This window comes from Brachypodium distachyon, chromosome 4 (genome assembly GCF_000005505.3).
Source record: "Brachypodium distachyon strain Bd21 chromosome 4, Brachypodium_distachyon_v3.0, whole genome shotgun sequence".
NCBI classification, from domain to species: domain Eukaryota; kingdom Viridiplantae; phylum Streptophyta; class Magnoliopsida; order Poales; family Poaceae; genus Brachypodium; species Brachypodium distachyon.
Window position 1 is genome coordinate 47150727 of NC_016134.3, and position 21678 is coordinate 47172404.

General features: G+C 47.0%; 2 protein-coding genes across 2 annotated transcripts; both read left to right on the forward strand.

Annotated features, from left to right (window-relative positions):
- Positions 1-15: 15 nt before the first annotated feature.
- On the forward strand, positions 16-6446 carry LOC100838847 (eukaryotic translation initiation factor 5B). The gene is made up of 12 exons (XM_003578922.4): positions 16-412; positions 534-2614; positions 2705-2812; positions 2914-3014; positions 3102-3192; positions 3308-3418; positions 3511-3576; positions 4471-4530; positions 4596-5153; positions 5575-5694; positions 5782-5901; positions 6023-6446. Exons 1-12 carry the CDS (start codon positions 184-186, stop codon positions 6086-6088), a joined length of 3711 nt encoding a protein of 1236 aa, XP_003578970.1. The 5' UTR covers positions 16-183; the 3' UTR covers positions 6089-6446.
- Positions 6447-15740: 9294 nt separating this feature from the next.
- LOC100822788 (pentatricopeptide repeat-containing protein At1g52620) lies at positions 15741-20861 on the forward strand. Its single transcript, XM_014901800.2, has 4 exons — positions 15741-15884; positions 15965-16569; positions 16668-19681; positions 19925-20861. Exon 3 carries the CDS (start codon positions 16877-16879, stop codon positions 19508-19510), a length of 2634 nt encoding a protein of 877 aa, XP_014757286.1. The 5' UTR covers positions 15741-15884; positions 15965-16569; positions 16668-16876; the 3' UTR covers positions 19511-19681; positions 19925-20861.
- Positions 20862-21678: the final 817 nt, after the last annotated feature.

Below are 21678 nucleotides of genomic sequence, written 5' to 3' on the forward strand. Positions count from 1 at the left end.
AAGAGAAGGGTCTGCACTTTCTTCCTTCCCAAAAAAATCCCAACCCAAACAGAGCGAGAGCACAAGTAGGGTTTTCTTCAACCGCCGCTCGCCGCCGTCTCGCTAGCTCAAGCTCGGATCGACCCCCACCCGCCGCCGCATTCGACCCCCGTCCCCCGAGACCCCTAGACGCGCGCGGCACCGATGGGGCGCAAGAAGAACGTGGCCATCGAAGACGACGAGTACTCCTTGCCGCAGGACGACGACCCCGCGCCGCCCGCGGAGAAGGAGAAGCCGCCGACGAAGAAGGGCGGCAAGATGAGGAAGAAGGGCGGGAAGCCCGCCGCCGCGCCCGAGGACGACGACGACTACGAGCCGCCTGCGGGTGGAGGTGACGACGATGGCGAGCCGACTGCGGGCGCCTCCACCGCAGGTATCTATCTCCCCTTGGGTTCTCTCGCTCCCGACCGTTTCTCCTCCCGTCACCCCACGAACAGATCCTGCCCTTTAGCTCCCCGTTTCATCTCCTTAATCTTCCCCAATTCGTAACCCAGGCAACAACGATCTCGAGGACGACGACCTCGATTTCGACTTCAGCAAGGCCAAGAAGCAGAAAAAGAAGCAGAAAAAGAAGGGTATGGGAGCTCAGACACCCCCCGAAGAGGACGAGCAGGAGGCTGCCGCGCCCCCAGCTGCTGCCGAGGAAGAAGAGGAGGAGGAGGCTGCGGCCATGGCTGCGAAGAAGCCGCAGAAGAAGAAGAAAAAGAAGGGTGGGTTCACGGTGGATGATGAGGACATTGACAAGCTCCTGGCTGAGATGGAGGATCCCCCTCAGCCCACCCAGGAGGCTGAGCCAGAGGAGGCTAAAGGTGGGGATTCTATGGGTCCCCCTGATGCGGATGATGCCGGAGGAAAGAAATCGAAGAAGAAGAAAAAGAAAGGAGGGTTTACCGTCGATGATGAGGACATTGACAAGCTCCTTGCAGAGATTGAGGACCCGCCTGCTCCCGCCAAAGAGCTTGAGCCCAAGCCAGCGAAGGACGAGGCATCTGTGGCTGCTGCATCTAGTGTGGATGATGCTGAAGGGAAGAAATCAAAGAAGAAGAAGAAAAAGAGCGGAAGGACAGCACAGGAAGAGGAAGATTTGGACAAGCTTCTTGCCGAGCTTGGTGAAGGCCCAGCACCAGAGAAGGAGAAACCATACCAGGCACCTCCTTCTGCTCCAGTGGTGAAGGAGGACGCGGAAACTGTGGAGGATGCTGATTCAGAGCAGAAGGTTGGGGAAGGAGAAGTGGAGTCTGCGGCAGCCAAGAAGAAAAAGAAGAAGAAGGAAAAAGAGAAGGAGAAGAAAGCGGCAGCAAAGGAGGCAGATGCTAAGAAGGAGGAGGTAAAGGAGGCAGAGGTGCCTAAAGGGAAGGTTGACATGAAGAAGCTCCCAAAGCACGTAAGGGAGATGCAGGAGGCACTCGCGAGGAGGCAGGAAGCAGAGGAGCGGCGGAAGAAAGAGGAGGAAGAACGTTTTAGGAAAGAGGAGGAAGAGCGTTTGAGGAAAGAGGAGGAGGAGAGGAAGGTGGAGGAAGCAAAGAAGAGGAAGAAGGAGAGGGAAAAGGAGAAGCTGCTGAAGAAGAAGCAGGAGGGTAAGCTATTAACTGGGAAGCAGAAGGAGGAAGCAAAGAGGTTAGAAGCCATGAGGAGACAATTCCTTGAGCAGAGTGAAATTCAAGTAGCTGATGGTGCTGCCCCGGAGACAAAGAAGAGGCCTAAGTATGATAAGAAGAAGAAAAAAGCTCAAACAAAGGCTGCAGAGTCTCTGAAGGTAGCTGAAGAAGAACATCAAGAGGTAAATGAAGCAAACATTGATGAGGAAGGATATGTAATCGTGGATCAGGAAGCTCAGTCTCAGGCGGATGAATCTGAGTTGAAAACCGAACCTGATCAGGAGGTTGAAGAGTCAAAAAAAGAAGAGGAGGAGGAAGATGAAGATGACTGGGATGCAAAGAGCTGGGATGATATTGATGTGAATTTGCCGAAGACGAGTGCTTTCGAGGAGGAAGAGGAGAAGCCTGCTGCTACGAAGCCAGAAAGTTCTAAAGCGCAACCTGCAGTTCCAGCTGTGAAAAATGTTGCAATGCCCGTGGTAAACTCTAAAAAGAGTGAAGTGGAAGATGCGGGTCCCAGTAATGGGATTGCTAAAAGGAATAAAGGGAAGAAAGCTTCTTCTTCTAAAGATGATGACTCTAAAAATGGTAGTGATCTCCGTTCACCAATCTGTTGCATCCTTGGTCATGTTGATACTGGAAAGACAAAGCTGCTAGATTGTATTAGACGAACAAATGTACAGGAAGGAGAAGCTGGTGGTATTACTCAACAGATTGGGGCTACATACTTCCCAACTGAAAACATTAGAGAGAGAACAAGGGAATTGAAGGCTGATGCTACTCTTAAAGTTCCAGGCCTGCTTGTTATTGATACTCCTGGCCACGAGTCCTTCAGTAATCTTCGTTCTAGAGGCTCAAGTTTGTGTGACATTGCTATTTTGGTTGTTGACATCATGCATGGGCTTGAACCTCAGACAATCGAATCCCTGAATCTTCTGAAAAGTCGGGATGCAGTGTTTATCGTTGCTTTGAACAAGGTAGGCATATGCTTTGGATATTTATACCCTTTGACTTCTGGCTTCCTTAATGTTCTCATTTATTTGTCTGTTTGTTGTCATTGCATAAAGGTTGATCGTCTTTATGGTTGGAAGGCTTGTCCAAATGCTCCTATCGGGAAGGCGTTAAGACAACAAAATGAAGATGTTAAGATGGAGTTCAATATGAGGCTTACTGATGTGTGTTGACATTATTACTTCCTCCTGTCTTTTTGTATATAATAAAACAATCTCTTCTAGTTGGTGTTGCTATAATCCCATGTATGCACTTTGTCCAACAGATTGTCACGCAATTCAAGATGCAAGGTGTGAATACTGCTTTGTACTACAAGAACAAGGAGATGGAAGATACATTTAACATAGTGCCTACGAGTGCATTAAGGCACGATTTACCGTTGAAATTGCTCATTCATTCATTCAGATATTACTGACATCTTTTCCTTAACACATAATGCACTACTCTCTGCAGTGGTGAAGGCATTCCTGATCTGCTTCTACTATTGGTGCAATGGGCACAAAAGACGATGGAAGAAAAGCTTACTTTTGTTGACGAAGTCCAGGTACTGTGCATAAATTTACTTGTCATTGTTTGTTGACGAAGTCCAGGTATTGTGCATAAATGTGCTTGTCATTGTAGAAGAATGCACTCTTATGATTTTATCTTCTGTGTTTCAGTGTACTGTGCTGGAAGTCAAGGTCATCGAAGGTCATGGTACTACAGTTGATGTTGTGCTGGTCAATGGTATTCTCCATGAAGGAGATCAAATAGTCGTGTGTGGCATGCAGGTAAAAATCATTTTGCTCTATAATTTCAATTGCAGCAGCAAGTGCAGCACCAGCATGTAAGCCTCCTCATGTTGTTTACTACATCTATTCAGGGACCCATTGTGACAACTATCAGAGCTTTGTTAACACCACACCCAATGAAGGAGCTTCGTGTTAAGGTGTGTTGCTCATAATACTGTAGCTTTGTTTTAATTTCTTACTTCACACCCAATATGGTACTGTTCAACAACCTAGACGGTTTGTTCTGCTTTAGTGCTTTGATGACTGGGCACCTTTGATTAAATTATTTTTATACTGGAAAGATTAAACTATGTTCACACTTTTTTCAGAAGATGTCAAGATGTATGCTATTATTTTTGCGCATGCGACCAAAAATGCTTAAACTCTCGCGCCCTGTTGCCCTTTTTTTCTTCTGCGCTAAATGGTTTTTGGTCAAGTTTTGTCACTTTAATGCCTCCTATTTGTCACCAGCATCAAGTTATTTTTCCTCTGCTTATTAGTGTAATTCAATGGCAGGCATTAGCTATCAGTACGTCTTCCTGTTTCGCATTACCATGCTTACTACATCTCCAATGTGAGAAAATACTGGGTCTTAAGCAATTTTCATAGCTTTAAGACCCAGCCACAAGCAGTGGGAGAGTGCGTCTTAAGAAAATATTCCTAAGACCAGGCCATGGCAGTATGGCACTATGGCCAGGCCATAAGAGAATAAATATAATAGATACTGTTGTAGCACTGATATGACTTATGAGCAATTCAAATATGTTAATTTATACATAAGTATATATTTTAGATGCCAAAAGTTATGACAGGTGAGCTCCATCTTAAATCCAAAATGGGTCTTATATGTTGTAGGATTTGTAGTATGCTATACCATATAAAGGTGGGACTGGGACATGTCTTAAGACCCACTTTAGATTTTAAGCATTCGACGCTTTAGATACTTATGAATTATGTATCATTACTTTCCTTGGCACTAAGATGATTTTTGGTTTTTTATTCCTTTTGTAAGTTCAAGTTGGAGTAACCATTTAAACATGAACAACTTTCAGGGAACCTACCTTCACCACAAGAAGATCAGAGCTGCACAAGGAATTAAAATATCAGCGCAGGTGGGTTCATATTTTTGCGCAGTTCAGAGTGTTATGTCTGAAAATTAATGATTGTTTTCTTTCAGGGTCTAGAACATGCAATTGCCGGGACTGCTTTATACGCTGTACGGCCTGAGGAGGATATAGAGAACCTGAAGGATGCCGTAATGAAAGAGATGGCAACGGTTAGGAACCGGATTGATAAGAGCGGCGAGGGAGTCTATGTCCAAGCATCTACGCTTGGTTCTTTGGAAGCTCTCACTGAGTTCTTGAAGAGCCCTGCTGTGAATATCCCCTTCTGTGATTTCAGCATCGGGCCAGTCCACAAGAAAGATGTTATGAAGGCCAGTGTTATGCTTGAGAGGAAGAAAGAATATGCAACTATCTTGGCGTTTGATGTCAAAGTGATGCCTGATGCCCGAGATCTTGCAGAAGAGTCTGGTGTGAGGATCTTCGTAGCAGATATAATATACCACCTTTTTGACCAATTTACAGCATACATTAAGAATCTGAGGGAAGAGAAGAAAAAGGAAAGTGCTGAAGAAGCTGTTTTCCCCTGTGTTCTCAAGATCATGCCGAACTGTGTCTTCAACAAGAAGGATCCAATAGTTTTGGGTGTCGATATCCTTGAAGGAATAGCTAAGGTAAATTTTGGTTGGTCACTGACATTTTCTCTTTCTCACTCTTGTTTCGCTACATTGTTTCATGTTTTAATCTTGAATATTTTGTGACAGGCCTATCATAAAATAAAATAAGTAATAAAAAACTAAAAACATTTCCGTTTGGCTCCTGGGACCACAAGGATGTGGCAGTGGCTAAATTGGACTATGTGCAGCTTTATGTTAGTGTTCATCAATTGCTAATTATATATTTTAAGCGTATTGTATCTCTGGAACAATAAATCCAATGGTAGCTCCTACCTGACTACCTCCTAGGTCCAGAAAATGTCATCTCTTTCTAGAGCATTTAGTAGTTAAGAACTAACAAATATTTATAGACTTTATGTTACATTTTTCATTTTGTATGTCTCTGAAGATATGCTATTCCTTATTTCTTGTAATCTAGGTGGGAACACCTCTCTGCATACCCACGAAAGAATTTATCGATATTGGGAAGATTGCCTCCATTGAAATTAATCACAAACAGGTTGATATGGCCACAAAAGGGCAAAAGGTGGCTATAAAGGTTGGTATTTTCTTGTGTTACACAGTTGTTTTTATGCATGTTAGATTTGTTGGGTTTTGCCTGACATGTGCACTCTGATGTGACCAGATTATCGGGAGCAATCCTGATGAGCAGCAGAAGAGTTTCGGCAGGCACTTTGAGATGGAAGATGAGCTTGTCAGCCACGTTACGAGGCGGTCCATCGATCTTCTTAAAGAAAACTACAGGGCAAGTCCTGCGCTCCTTGTTTATTTTCATCTACATTTTGTTCCGCATTCACCTTTTGCCTGTTCTGTATTGCTGCCAGACCTCCAGTTGCTAATTTTAAAGGGATTTATTACCACTGCAGGATGACTTGTCAATGGATGACTGGAAACTTGTTGTTAAGTTGAAGAAAATCTTGAGTATACAATGAGATTGCGAGCTTCGAGCCCTTGAAGTCATCTGTTGGCATGGAGCAATTGCTTTTCAGATTTTCACAAATGTCGTCTACTCACAGTGGTGGTGAATCTGACAATGGTGACGTTTTTGCACCATTACTTGGAACTTGAATCGCAGCTTGAGAAATTAATCTTTCTTCCGCACCTTTATACCCCTCAAGTTGCCCATAGAGGTCTGCCAATTTTGATACGGTCTGATTTTTGTAACTTTTGTAATAACCGCAAGTTTTCCTTTCTCAAGGAGCCACATGTGTCCTGCTATTCATGCCATTAATATTTTAGCATGGATTCTTGAGTTGAGGACTTTCATAAAGGCTGGTGAATTTTCTGGCACGGTTACTTTGTCGTGAGATGGCCCATGTGATCTGTTAATGGGACTTTCACGCCTGAGCCCGGCGCTGCCTTACATTTTGTTCGGGCTTCTTAACAGAACCGCAAGGTTATGATTTATTGCTATCGCTCTGTCCCTCGCGTTTACATGCATCATTTCATGGTTTTGCTCTTTTTCATGAATTAGCCCACAGGTTTTTAGTCCTCCCTCCGTCTATGTAGAATATTTTTCCCTGAACACATTGAATATTGGCCAAAAACCACCCCAAATTTTGTACTATATAGCCCTTGAAAAAGTTTACAACCTTGTTCTGTCTCGATTGGTCAAAAGAAAAATCTAACGGAAACCCCAAAACCATGCGGGCAATTTTTTGACTGGTAAAAAACGACCCGTGCTCATAATATCGGAAAATCGATAAGGAACCCAAAATTCATGAGTCACGATATCATAAAATCAGTCAAAAACCTAAAAACAATGTGATGTACCCCTTGTAAAAGTCCAGAAACAGAGCCTTCTTTACCAGAACTCATTAAACCGCGCACAAGTAGTCACAGAATCTTAAAGTCGACTACAAATCCAACTGTGGGCAAGCATGTAATCATATATCAGGGGTCATGACATATGGAAATTGACCGAAACCCAAGAACATCGTTATTTCTCGCCAGCCAAACCACACGTAATTATGTACCAAGGATCATGGTACCGAAAAAATATGTTGGAAACCTTGAAAATTGTGGGCACGGAAAAAAATTCTGACCAGTAAATAAGGACATCAACCATGTACTAGAAGTCAATATATCAGAAACTCAATTACAAACCAATAAAAATGTGGGTTGTAGGCCCTAAAATGCCAATAACAACTTTTTTGGAGCGAAAAAAATGGCTTGTAATCGTGTACTGGTGATCACGATGTCAGAAGACTATAGCCCCACGAAAAAGACCAAAATGACTATGTTTACGACTGGCCAGAAATGGTCTGTAAGCTTTTATCCAGGGCCGCGATATCGGAAAATCGCTTAAAACCCAAAAAAATGTGCGCTATCTAGGTAGTCATGATAGCCCGCGAAAAAAAAATCGAGTATGTTTTTATTTCTCAGCTCGCAAAAGACAATACATGACCCTCCAAAGATAGTCTTGATATGATGAAACTAGGTGATTTCCCCGCGCGTTGCGGCAGACTTTACATCTGGACATGATGTTAAATAAAGAAATCAAGACTTATAGTGTCATCTGCACGTCAAATTATCGAAGTGCATTTCCTCGGTCAGGCTTAGGTACCCCAGAGATGCTTCTCCATGAATAGGTTAATTAAGTAATGAAAGAAGGTTTGACAAATTCTTAATTAATATGGATCACGATAAACAATAAAATTACGATAGACCATAACAGAGTAGCTGCATGGAGCCTGCAGAAGTGAATGCTTAGGTAGTACGACACCAACACTTGCAAATTACTGACTGAAACAGAAATATTCCCCGCGACTTATACATTTTTAGTTTCTCTGCATATAATCAAAAGGACCGAAACGTTTTTTTTTACAAGAACTGCATGTATCTTGCATGCTCAGGATCGGAATATTCGAGCACGAAGCACCTATAACAAGATTTGACACGTGTGCAATTGTGCAAATCTATAACTATCTAAAAAATACGAACCGTTTTCTTCACCTCTTTTTCGTCGTTCGTCAAACATTCCATCCGTGCGTCGCTGGCGTGGCCCCACGCTGAATCTCTCTGAGTGCCTCATCTTCTCGCCTTCCCTCCTCCCTCGAGCGCCCGAACCGCCGCCTCCCTCCGCACACGCGAGACGCCGTCGCCCACGAGCTGCCACCCCCTCTCGCTGCGCGACAGCCACCGCACCCCCGCCGTCGATGGGTCGTTCCCCTGCCGAAAGAAGTGGACGTGGCGTCCTTCCTCGCCCCACCGCCCCCGCCGGAGTCCTTCTCCCCGCTCACCGCTGCAGAGGCGGAGGGTACGGACGGGGACGCAAATGACGAAGAGGATCCGCGGGGTTCAGAGCGATCTGGCGGAGATAGGTGGGAGGGTGAGGAGCGGCATCTCGATGCTAGGAGGAGGAGGCAGACGAAGGAGATGCCATCCCCAGCGTGACCGGGGAGGTGTTGGTGTTCGTCAGGCACATCTCCACGCGACCTGAGACGTGGCTCGATTTCTCCCTCTTCATCAGCGAGCGTTATGCAGATGGTAAGATTCTGTGCTTTTTAGTGTCTCGATTTGAGCACGTTTGGTTGAGAAGAGAAGTAATGCAGCGGGAGAACCTTTGTTCAGAAAGTTTGGCGGCCATGGGTGGGCACTTGGTAATGGCAGCTGCGGCGGGTGAACTTTTTGTAGTGCAGAGTATCCATCTCTTCTCTCCAATGTTCATTGCCTCTCTTTTGGTTCAGGATAATTGGAACTTGTACAAATTGGAGCCATGGTATTGCAATTTGGATGCCAAAACGTCCAACTTGGTAGATTATGCCAGTTACCACAAAATATGACCTTCGAAATCAAAGATATTGCAAAAGGAGCTTAGAGTACATATACTCTATAAACCCTCAAGAGTGCTACAACATTGGAGCAATGCACTGGACTTCTAAATTATTGAAGAGTTCCAAATGTGCCATTTGGATAGGTCAACCCAAAAGGCTCTAAACTTTTGGGCTTGTGTTTTAATTATAAGGTTTAGCAATTCGATCAACCTATATGTATGTGCAACAGTGCAAGCTTTTTTGCTTGGCTTCAGTTAAGGACTTAAGTTTAAAATAAAAGGGCTAGCTGTGCTTTGTGTCTTGGAAATGTGCCAATCTGTTCCTACTAGAAATATTTTCAAGCCTGCTTTGTTCATGAGATGAGGCCCTGTAGGTTGTCCCTGCTCTAGATTATGCAGACTCAGCTTTGTTGGAGGATGAGGGAGAATTATGTTAGTTTCTAGGGGAAAACTATTTTGATTCTCTTGTAGATGACCTTATGTTAGGCAAAAAATTTGTTAAGAAAAAAGGATGCAAGTCAATAATATGGTGGATTGTGGCTGTTTCCGGATACTCGTTAACTGCTCGCTAATTCCTAGAGGGGGACTTGTTATTCTATTTCTCGATCAACTTGACAAGTGTGGATAACCCTTTCAAGAAGTTTTTTGGAGAGTGCACAGAGCTTAATGTCAAGCTTGGTCGCTGTTTCTGGCAGGAGGTTAGTCCTGGTTCTCTCGCTCATTTCATGACACGTTAAGATTTTTTATCAGCCTAGAAATAATCAGTGCATTGTTTCTAGCTTAGAAATGTTTAGGATTCATGAAAAGGATGTCTATCACTTGGAGCCTGAGATTGTTTTTATAGAAGCTTGTTATTGTTTTTTTTTTGAGGAAAATATTCTTGATAAGATTTGCAGTGAAAAGAAAATATGATCAATTATGTTGCAAAGAGTACTTACATGTCATTCTGTTTATTCTGCCATTTTCCAGACGAACAATGACTTCGATGCAAAACCAATGGTTATGTTTTTTGGTCAATATTCTACAGGGAAAACAACTTTGATTAAGCACCTGAGAAAACAAGCTACCCAGGTTTCAGCTTTGTCTAATACAGAATACATCAGTTGTCTTGATTCAATAGTGGAGATTTCTTCCTGGTTCACTTATGTTTCTGCTGGACCAAGATCTTTTATTTTTGATGGGGCCTGGTCCGAGATCTGATTCACCTAACAATTGAATTGTACCTCAGTGGCACATACTAGGTGATGGTGCTGCGTCTCTTCTCATTTCTCTTTATTTAGCTTCGTTGTCCAAATTACACATCCCACAATAAAGTGATATAGTATACTATAGTGCTACAGGTTCTTCTGTTTGATTCTCAGTTACTACTTAAGCTTTCCATGCATTTTGACTGTCTTTCTCGCTATCATATTACTACCATCCCACAGGTGCAAATGTGGTCCTTCATATTTAATCTAAAATGATGTGTTTTTTATTTGCGAAAGAATCTGAAATGATGCTGCATAATTGCACTCCCTTTTTACTGCTGGTACTCTGCTGACTTGCTAATAACAGCACAAATCGCTTTCAGTTCGGTACATACTCCTATTTCGGGTGATCATACTTCATTTTCCATGAATAAACACCTATTTCTGATATATGTGCGCTATTATTTTAGAAGGACAAAAGGAGAAAGTTTTGATGCATGTGTTTTGAGTTTATCATTTTATTTTATTGTTCCATGACAGATCCCGGCCGCCAGAGGTGACATCGTAGGAACTGGAAGGACTGGAGGCGCTAGACCTCGCGCGGCGCAAGGCCATCTCCGTGTGTGGCGTTGGAGCATGGCGAACAGGCCGCATGCCGAATCATGAGACGGGGAGGCACCGGAACAGGGGATTGGGGCGGCGCGCCGGTGTAGGGGATGGGCGACGGCGCCAGATCTGGAGCCGACGAAGCGGGGAGAGCTCCCACGCGACCGGACATAGCCAGCGGGGATGCATGGTCGGGGGTGACTGGAGTGACGGCGGGGATCGGGATGCATGGTGGGGGGAGACTGGAGTGGAGTACATGATGAGAGGGTGAGATAGATAGATATGCACGAATCAAGTAAAAAAGACTGGATGCGGTGTTAATATATTTTAAAATTTAAATTTCTAGGATTTAAATTTAATGAATACAAAAGAAGCTACTTGCCATTGACCGTGGACAAGTACCATCGGCTACAATGATTAAAGGTGTGGCCATATAAGTATATACTCTTAGTTGTCTAATTTTTACTTTAAGGAAAAAAAACTAAAATATAAGCTAACGAATCAGAGACGCTGAATTTAAATCGTCCGTGTCAAATCTTAGAGCACAAACCATATAAAAATGCTGAAGAATCAACTTATCTCTAATCAAAAGTTAGACGACTTAAATATAAGCATATGACAAAATCAAATAAACAAGTTAAAAAGGACGACAAAGAATGGAGATGCGTGACTGAGGGATGTTGGAAGAGAGACAAACGGTGGCGCTGCCAACACAAAAGGAACGACGAGAGCCCTCCTAAGCAATCGTCGAAATTTGGCAACGTGATGCACACAATCACCTTTCAAAATGATCATTACAACCATCATGCCTCTAGGCCGTAGCAGCGTAGTGCAGCTCGACAGCATGGCACACGAACGGTCCTTTGCCAACCCTAAGATATGGCGGTTGCGGTCAAAGTTGAGGTCAGAAAATTCAGGTGTTTATTATCCAAGTAAACAGATGGATTCAACAAACATGAAAGCAACATCATGACCACCGTGTGCGTGGGGCGTGGCAATGCATGGGCATTTCTAGCAAAAATTTAATTTAGTGCAGGCGAACAAAAGATCAGGTTCGAAATATTCCGATCACGTACACCAGCAAGAATCGATCAGCAGCACTCCTAAACACTGCGTGAGCTAGCAAAGGAAGGAAACTAAATAACTGGGAATTAACGTCGCATGCAAGGACGATTTAATTGAACTGTTAACATCCTACTATCACATAGGAGTAGTTTGACAAGAGTCGTTACATCGTGATAATTACAGTTGCTGCTAATCAACTAGGGTTCCTGTCATATCTAGCCTAGGACTAAAACTCGGTATGCATGGCCCTCGAGCTGATCTAGACTCCAGAGTGAAGATCGTCGGCTGTGGCTTCTTGTGCTTCCCCACCATGGCGGCCTCGTCGTCGTCAGTCGTCAAGACGGTCAAGTCTTAATGCTAAGCTCTCAAAGAACAGCAGCCGGAAGGCCCGGAAACCTGAGGAGATCGCCGTCCGGCGCAAAGCTCAGCGGCCAGTCGCCCACGTTGGACAGCATCGCGTTCAGTTCTTCCGCTGTCGGAAACTCGAAGTCAAAGTCCTCATCACTCGCGACCGGCAAGTCGACGGCCCGCAGCTGCTCTGCTTCGACGGCCGGTAAGCTCATCGGCGCGTCGTCCTCGTCCAGGCTGAGCATAATCTCGCTCAGTGCGTCTTCATCCAGCACCGGAAGGTCCAAGTCGAAATCGACGGTCTGCTGCGCTGCTTCGCCGGCGGTGAAGTCGAAGCCCGAGTCAAAGTTCTCATCACTCGCGACGATCGGCAGGTCGACGACCTGCTGCTGCTCTGCTTCGACGGCCATGAAGTCGAAGAACTCCTCATCTGTTGCTGCTCCGCCGAGAAGCTCTTCCACCGTGCAGCTCAACCGGCGCTGGCCTCTTTGCTGTTGCTACTGGCATTGGGGCCGGCTGATCTTCTTGTTCTTGGCTCCCAGAGCGATGTGCGGCGGATCCTCGGCGAGCCTTTTGGGCGCTGAGAGAGAGATGGATCTTGCAGAGCACCATCTCGCCGTCCTCGACGACGGCTTCCGGCAACAAGCAGTGGTGCTCCTCCATGACCCATCCAGTAGACGTCTTGTCCTTGTTGATTCCCTTCTTGAAGCTGAGGTGCTTCACCTCGCCGACCTTGACGCCCGCGTGATCCACCACGTCGTCCGTCGTCTGGATCGCCCGGGTTCCGCCCCGACTACCCAAGTCACGGCCGGGGCCCGGGGTCGTGGAATGTTTTTTACCAGACTGGAACACAGAACATTTGGGCCTCGGCCCGGGGTGCAGCTCACCTCAGTCAGTCAGCCCAGTCGGACCTCCCTGTCCCAGGCCAAGAGGCCGACGAAAATGGGGATCGAATCGAGGCCAAGAGTCCCAACTGCGTCCGGACGCCGTCGCCGCCGGCCACCGCAGTCCGCCGCCTCCGGTCTCACAACCTCCAGGACCTCCCCCCCGCCTCGCGTAGCAGAACGTGGCCAGTGGCCCCCCTGGCCCCTAGGTCGCAGGGCTCGCCGGCGCGCAGCTTGCCGTTGCCGGGCTCGCCGTCGTGCCTCCCCTGCTCCACCAACTCCCACTCCGATTACTCAATCGCAATCGGTAAATCTCCTTTGTGATTCAAGTGACTGCAACTTTGCTTCACTGCTTCCTCCTCTGTCAATTGACCTCTCTCCAAATTTCTGTTTTTAGTTTAGAGCTGGTTGATTAGTGTACAAATGTGATGAATTAATGGTTCCCCTTCGACAATATGTGACGAATTGGTGATTCTCCTTTAATAATTTGTGGCTTTAATTTTTCGTAGGGACTATAGAACTTATTATCAAGGAAAAGAGTTTGCCCCAAATTTTTTGGTCCGAGACTTGTGCAATTCCTAGCTCCGCCGTTGAACAAAGATATCATACGAAACTAAAAGCTCTGAAGGCTGAAGCACTGAACGCACAGACCATCTTAACATTTCAGCATATCAAATCGTGTGCATCAACCAAAACTCTACCTGTTACAAAATCACAGGCAACTATATCTGAACGCACCACATCTGCAATCAGCCTCCTCAACAGCAGCATTGCCAGCGAGCCAGCGAAGCCATGCTGATCATGAGTTGTGCCAGTCCCCGCCGATAACCTGTCTATTAGGCCTACGGTTTCTCCTAGGCCTTGGCTCAACCTCAGCCTGCACGAGAGGCTGATCCCTGCGGCGGCGAACAATGCTGGTACCCGATGGTGCAATGGTTGGGGTGCCCACGGTAGCAGCGCCTGGGGTATCCATGATGGTGGTAGTTGCCGTGGTCGGGGCTGCACCGACAAGCAACAGGCCCCATACGGCCGATATCTTGGACACCTTAAACTTCACCTTAAGGTTTTGCCTCAACGAGGGCATCCAAATCACCATGACGAGGATCAACATCCATGTCCCGGAACAGAGCGAGTGGATCACCTTGGACGCTCCATGGCATAGAGCCAAGACCAGTTGTTCCCGGGGAGTTGGTGTTGTTGCACCGTGGTGTGGAATACACCGGCGCCGGAGAGGTCTTGCCAGCGCCCAGAGTAGCGGAGCAAACACCCTGTGCCAAATGCCCAACCCGATCGAGACGATCAACATCGGCACCAGCAGCCTCACTAGGTTGTAGACGTCGACGATGCCCATCACTGGGATGAAAAGAATCACGGTGAACGCGCCACATATCATGGGCGCCGAGATCTCCAGTCCGAATGGCTCCTCTCTCGTCGTCCCACTTGATATGCCGAGCTGAAACTCGTCGTCCTTGGAGACATAGTCATTCTCGACTTTAAGGACCTGGGGCCATCCGTGCTCCGGTAGAAGTCTTTGCACGAGACCTCGTGCCGTTCCAGAGACGAACAATGCAACATGGAGTGAGATGGAGATTATAACCGCCAGGAACAGAAACAGGACATCGACCATCCATATCTTTCTGTAGCACCCGGCGGCAAAGGCGCTCATGAGTCCGACGAGTTCGAGGATCACGCACACCCGCAGCATGTAGCACCATATCCCTCTCGCCAACAGCCTCCTGTTCAACAACAGCATCACAATGATGACGAGGGATGCCAGGAAGGCCATCGTGTTGCCGTAGAAGAAGGCCAGGTAGTGGTAGCGGTGCTGGTAGTTGTCAAGGAGCACCGGGTTGCAGTACAAGAAGGCCAGGTATCGCCGAGGATACGTGTTGTGGAGGACTGGGCCACCGGTGAGGTTATGGGGACCACCATCGCCGGCGTTGTCTTGCCAGAAGCCGCCCGGAGGGTTCAATCCGGCTTGGTATGTGATACTCGCCGAAAGAATGCCGAGCAAGAGCAGGTACATCCGCGACTTCCAGAGAATCTGGTAGGCGTCATCATTGGCAAGCTCGGATGCTCTTATTTGCTGCTCCTCATGAATTTGATGCTCCAACCTCTCGAATTGCAGGTACCTTCTGAGCGCTTCTTGCACATCGTGGATCAGATTCTCCACGAGATAGTATAAGAACACGAGCAACTTGATGACGGCGAAGGAGAGGACGGCGGCGACCAGCGCGACGACGTAGGTGGAGATCTGGGTTCTCCCATAGCCCCCGGCGGCGGCGAAGGCGCCAATCAGGCCAACAAAGTCCAGGGTCATGGCGGCCCGCAGCGGCAGTGTGCAGCGCCTGATTCGCTGGTTACTCTGGATGTGGAGGGCCACGACCACCAAGGACGCCACAAAGGCGGTGGCGTTGCAATAGAAAAACATCAGGTTTCTCTGGGGATACATGTCGAGGAGAACCGGGTGGCGTTCGACGCCGCTATCGGAGGACAAGAACCCGCCCGGCGGGCTCAGCCCTGCCGAGTAGGTGACGGTGGCCGAGAGTGTGCCCAGGAGCAGCACGTACTTGTGGTTCCGGTCTATGCCGGACGGAACGGCAGGTGCCAGAGGGTCAACGCCAGCGGCTGTCGCCATGGCTTCCTTGCTTTGGAGCTGGGGCCTTTTGGGGGCTTTCTGAGTGAGTTGCTGCGTTGCTCTAGGCTCTAGCCTTTAGTGGCATCCCAGCTGATTTAACAACAACCGTTCCGGCAATAGGGATGAAATAGTGCTTTTACTGGTTTCACGCGAAGTTTCGCAGAAGATGTCGCGCGGGTCTATTTTAGCGCTGGATGGTGACCCCTTGGCCTGGGCGGCAGCAAGGTAATATATACGCAGAAATTTACATGTACATCGCCGGAGTTCTGAAATGAGATAAATAAAGAAGTTCTCTTGTCATGCAGGAGGAGGGTATGCTTTTTTAAAGAAGAGAAGATCGACATCGCGCGGCTAGAATTTTTTATTCTAGCGGGGGGAGACGGAGATTGACAACTTGCCTGGTGCACTATCCTGTAATTCTGTTCCTCCAAAAATTCTGTTCCTTCGGAGACTGACCACTAGACCAGAGTGTGTCGTCACCTTTAGTGCAGGCGAACAAAAGGTCATCAGGTTCAAAATATTCCGATGACGTACACGAGCAAGAATCGATCGATCAGCAGCACTCCTAAACACTGCATGAGGTAGCAAAATAAATAACTGGGAATTAACGTCGCACGCAAGGACGAGTTCTATCACATAGTTTGACAAGAACCGTTACATCATCAGAATTACAGCTGCTGCTAGTCAACTAGGGTTCTTATCATATCTAGCCTAGGACTAAAACTCGGTTTGGCCCTCGAGCTGATCTAGACTCCGGAGTGAAGATCGTCGGCTGTGGCTTCTTGTGCTTCCCCACCATGGCGGCCGGCCTCGTCGTCGTCAGTCGTCAATCGTCAAGAGACGGCCAAGTACTACTGCTCTCAAAGAACAGCAGCTGGAAACTCGAAGAGCGAGGGAGCTAAGCAGACAGGTAGGTGCTCGTACTCGGTCCGGGAATCGGACTGCGTAAAATTTCCTTATTTTGCTTCTTCCCACGCGTCTTCATTCCTCTCCGTCTCTGATTGCTAGATACAGCCTTCGCCCAGCGGTTGCTCCGATTCCCGGCCACGGGAGAAGCAGCTAGCAGCGGCAGGTGTCTCCGCTACGATTTGAACTCGTCGGGATTGCACGCATGTGTTTGCAAAAAAAAAAAAAAAAAAAAAGGTTTTCGCTGCTAGCAACCCTTGGATGAGGTCCTTGCCGAGGGGTCGTATAAACCTCGCCGTTCAACGGCCACGATGCTACTAGGAGGAGCTGCCGCTGGTCTCTGCCGTTCAAGGGCCGGGCGCTCTTCTCCCGTTCCTGCTCCTGCCGCCGCTTTGCTTGTCCTGTCCCCCACCGCCGTCTCTCCTCCCACCGACGGCGGCCGCCCGCCGCCTGAGCGTTTCATGTCCAGGCTCCTGCCCCGCATCACACCGCTCCCCACCCACCACCTCCGCCGCCGCCGCGCCCAAAACCCACCCATCTCCCCCGCGCTCGCGGCGTCGCTGGCGCAGGTCCTCGCCGCGCGCTCCACGGACCCGGCCTGGCCGCGCGCGCTCGCCGCGCTCCTCCCGTCCCCGCTCCCCGACGCCCGCCTCGCCGACGCCGTCGCCTCCCTCGCCGACCCCGACCACGCCCTCGCGCTCCTCTCCTGGTCCCGCTCCCGCTCCCGCCATGAAGCAGCCGCCCTCCCCGCCGCCACGCCCCTCGCCCACTCCGCCCTGCTCCGCCTCCTCGCGCGCGCCGGCCGCTTCGACGCCGTCGACGCCACGCTCCGCGACATGTCCCTCGCGGGTGCCGCCGCCGCCGTGCCCACGCGCGCTTGCCTCGGCGCGCTCGTGGCCACCTACGCCGACGCCGGGATGGAAGCCAAGGCCGCCGAGATGTGCCAGCGCGCCAGGGAGCACCACGGGACGCTCCCCGGGGCGACGCACACCAACCGCCTGCTCAGGCTCCTCGTGGAGCGACGCCGGTGGGACGACGCGCGCAAGCTGTATGACGAAATGCTCGCGGAGGAAAGTGGCGCGGACGATTACAGCACCTGCGTGATGGTCCGGGGCCTGTGCTTGGAAGGGCTGGTCGAGAAGGGGTTGAAGCTGATCGAGGCGAGGTGGGGCGCAGGGTGCGTGCCGAATGCCGTGTTCTACAATGTTCTGATCGATGGGTATTGTCGGCGCGGGGACGTGGGCAGGGGAATTTTGCTCTTGGGTGAGATGGAGGCGAAAGGGTTGTTGCCGACTGTGGTTACGTATGGGACTCTTATGAGCTGGCTCGGGAGGAAGGGTGATCTGGAGAAGATTGCTAGTTTGCTTTCGGAGATGCGGGAGAGAAGGTTGCCCCCCAATGTTCAGATTTATAATAGCGTCATCGACGCTTTGTGCAAATGCCGTTCGGCGTCACAGGCATTGGTGGTCTTGAAGCAGATGTTTGCAGGTGGCTGTGACCCAGATGCCATCACTTTCAGTACTTTGATATCTGGGCTTTGCCAGGAAGGGCGTGTTCAAGAGGCCGAGCGTCTTCTGAGGGAGACCACTAGGTGGGAGTTGAACCCAAATTTGTCTAGTTATACTTCATTGATTCATGGCTTCTGCGTCAGAGGAGAAGTGATTGTTGCCTCCAATTTGCTTGTGGAGATGATGGAAAGAGGGCATACTCCTGACGTGGTCACATTTGGAGCACTGATTCATGGTCTTGTTGTTGCTGGTCAAGTCAGCGAGGCTTTACTTGTCCGGGAGAAGATGGCAGCGAGACAGCTTCTCCCTGATGCTAACATATATAATGTATTGATTAGTGGCCTTTGTAAGAAAAAGATGCTTCCTGCAGCTAGGAACCTTATCGAAGAGATGCTCGAGCAAAATGTACACCCTGATAAATATGTTTACACCACATTGATAGATGGGTTCATTAGGAATGAGAGTCTTGATGAAGCAAGGAAAATATTCGAATTCATGGAACAAAAGGGTATCCACCCTGACGTTGTTGGCTATAATGCTATGATAAAAGGATACTGTCAGTTCGGAATGATGAATGAGGCAGTTGAATGCATGAGCACCATGAGAAAGGTTGGGCGTATCCCAGATGAGTTTACATACACTACACTTATCGGTGGCTACGCTAAGCAAGGTAATATAAGTGGAGCTCTAAGCTTACTGTGCGATATGATGAAACGGAGATGCCAACCAAATGTTGTTGCGTACTCGTCATTAATAAATGGATACTGCAAGCTAGGCGATACAGACGCCGCAGAATGTTTGTTCGGAAGCATGGAATCTCAAGGTCTGTTTCCCAATGTGATAACTTATACCATTCTAATTGGTAGTCTGTTTAAAAAGGATAAAGTGGTCAGAGCTGCCATGTACTTCGAATACATGTTGCTTAATCAGTGTTCTCCTAATGATTATACATTGCATTCTTTAGTTACTGGTCTGTGTAACAGCATGGCTTCTATCATCAGTTCACACTGCAGTAGTACTGTTAACTTGCATGGCAAAGGTGCTCTTTTGGACATATTCAGGGCTCTGGTTAATGACAGATGTGATCCAAGGAATTCAGCATACAATGCTATTATATTTAGCCTGTGCATACATAATATGCTTGGGGAGGCATTGGACTTAAAAAATAAGATGGCTAACAAAGGCTACAAACCGGACTCTGCAACGTTCCTTTCACTTCTTTATGGCTTTTGTTCTGTTGGCAAATCAAGGGAATGGAGGACTATCCTTCCTAATGAATTTCAGAGAGATGAGCTTGAGGTAGCCTCTAGGTACAAAATATTATTTGACCAATATGTAGTAAAATCAGTTGGTTGTGAAGTCTATAGTGTTTTTCAGTTGTATCTTGAAGAATGTAGATCCTCAAAACAAATGGAGCTTAAATTTGCTAATTCTTGACTCCTTGTGTGAGCATTTGCAAAGCATTTGGATTTCAACTTCAGCAAGTGGAGACAGTAAGAGCAGAATTGTTTGTAATACCATACCTACAGAGGATATTTCTTCCAGCACTCAAATTCGATAGTGCTATCAGCACGACTGGATGTCCTGTTGAAATGATCTCTCGTGGAGGTAATAATTTTTTTTTTCTGAATTGCTGATATTCCTGGTAAAAACTTTATAGTTTTGCTCTTGAACATGCAAAACTACTAAAATACCTTCTCAGAACTCTCGGTTAATTTGCTGAAAACAACGTTTACATGTTTTTAGTGTATTATTTCTGCAGTTTACATGATTGGGAAAGCGTCTTTTCTTTTACATTATACCAGCTGAAAATAGTAGCGAGAAGTTGAACTTTTGTTACAATGTCTTCAGGCTTCAGGTCAAGGTCTTGGGGGCATTTTTCGTTCTGGTCAGCCTAGGAAGATGCTGACTTCTCATTGGCATCTGGAATGGATCTCTATAAAAATCACCGTGTGCCAGCTTTTAATCAATAAAAATACTTTGAACAGGCATCTGAGATGACCTGATTTTCTGCTAAGGTGGATTATCAACAAGTTCTCTTGCATTTAAGCTGGTGAATAACTGTGTGTTAAGTGGGAGAGCCCTTGCTCAGGATTTTGTTCAGAGCTTGCTGTTCTGGATAATACGTATGTATATCGATATTGGAAGGGGCCTTATGAAGTTGCTCTGGCTGTTGGAGTTTTCGTGTACATAAACACTCAGGTAGCAGTAAGACTAAAGTGACAATGTCGGAACGCTAATTGATCTTTCATGAGCCTACTGAGTCGCAAGGTGGAACTCGGAGTTCTCCCTGTGAAGTCTGAACAAAAGAAGGTTGTGCTTCTGAGAAAGGTGAAGGAAGGGCGACTTACTCAGCTGCTTCAACTGAAAGTTGCAAGGGGTGCCAGATGGCAGATGTGTTACTGATTTGGTTAGACCTAGTGATCTTTCTCAGCCTCTCTGGGCTGAGAATTTCTGAATTTGACTCATAGTGTTAACTGGAGATCTGATTAGCAACGACAGTCGTAGGAGCACATCTGACGACAATGGTAGGTCACTTCAATGGCTTGTTCAGCACTTCAGAGCCAAAAAAAGAGAGGCAGGTATCTGAGGCAGACAAGGAAGAGCAGGTTAACCGTTAACTCACCGGCGGGTAGGAATTAATAACAACTGCTCGAATGGAGCCCAAATATCTGTAAAAAAGATAACTGTTCTAGAGCTATACCATCACTGTTGTACAGTACTCGTCTGGAATTAAGGAGAACAGAAAAACACTGCAAAATATGGTTAAGCATTTTTTTCCCCATCATGTGTGACTCTTTTCTTTAGTGAAGCTGATTCTGACGAAGACGTGCTTAATATTTGCCATTTCTGTGTACTGTGTGGGTCTTTCCATTGGAAACTTGTCTAAAAGGTTAATGTGCCACTAATTTAGTAGACAATCAGCTATGCAAGCCTCCATCGAGGGGGCAGGGAACAGGGGGAAACTACGCTTCTCAGGAATATGGGGGGAGGGGGTTTAAATTCCTCTCAAGTACTTCTAATATATTAAAAGAATGAAAAGAATAATAAAATGATAAAATTCGGAGCTTTGTTCCACTTCCACCCCTGTTGATTCATTTTTTCTTTTTAAACTCTCCCTTATTGCTACTGTTGTTCAACTAAGTTTTTGTCAAGAAAAAGTGAAATTTGTAGTTTCGGGCTGTAAACATGAGGTATAAGTAACAATCAATAGCAGCCTAGTCTTGCTCCTGTTGTTCCATCTATTTTAAATAATTTTAGGCACTTGGCAAATATGTTTGACTGAAATTTTGACAAGCATATGACGTTTTTTAGTTAAACACAATGTATAATAAACATGTGTATGACTCTTGTAGAAAATCCATGAGAGGAATGTTACGGAGTTATTTTGCAAAGCTGGACAACTACATAAATTTGGTTAAACTTGAAGAAATTTGACTTGAAACAAAGTTTTGTATTCTTATATTTAGGAACGAAGGGAAGTAGCTTCCAACTCCCCTTTTGTTTGAAGTTGGAACTAGCTTCCACCAACATCAATTCAATTTGTTTGAACTTGGTAGCTTGGACCAACTTTTTTTTTCCGTTCGAGTAAACATTGGACTAGT

Excerpts from the sequence above, each read along its gene's own strand:
- LOC100838847 (XM_003578922.4), top strand. The coding sequence starts at position 184 with ATGGGGCGCAAGAAGAACGTGGCCATCGAAGACGACGAGTACTCCTTG. Across the intron at positions 2,813-2,913 it reads TCAATATGAGGCTTACTGAT|ATTGTCACGCAATTCAAGAT; the intron begins GTGTGTTGACAT and ends TTTGTCCAACAG. Across the intron at positions 5,695-5,781 it reads GGCAAAAGGTGGCTATAAAG|ATTATCGGGAGCAATCCTGA; the intron begins GTTGGTATTTTC and ends TGATGTGACCAG.
- LOC100822788 (XM_014901800.2), top strand. The coding sequence starts at position 16,877 with ATGCTACTAGGAGGAGCTGCCGCTGGTCTCTGCCGTTCAAGGGCCGGG.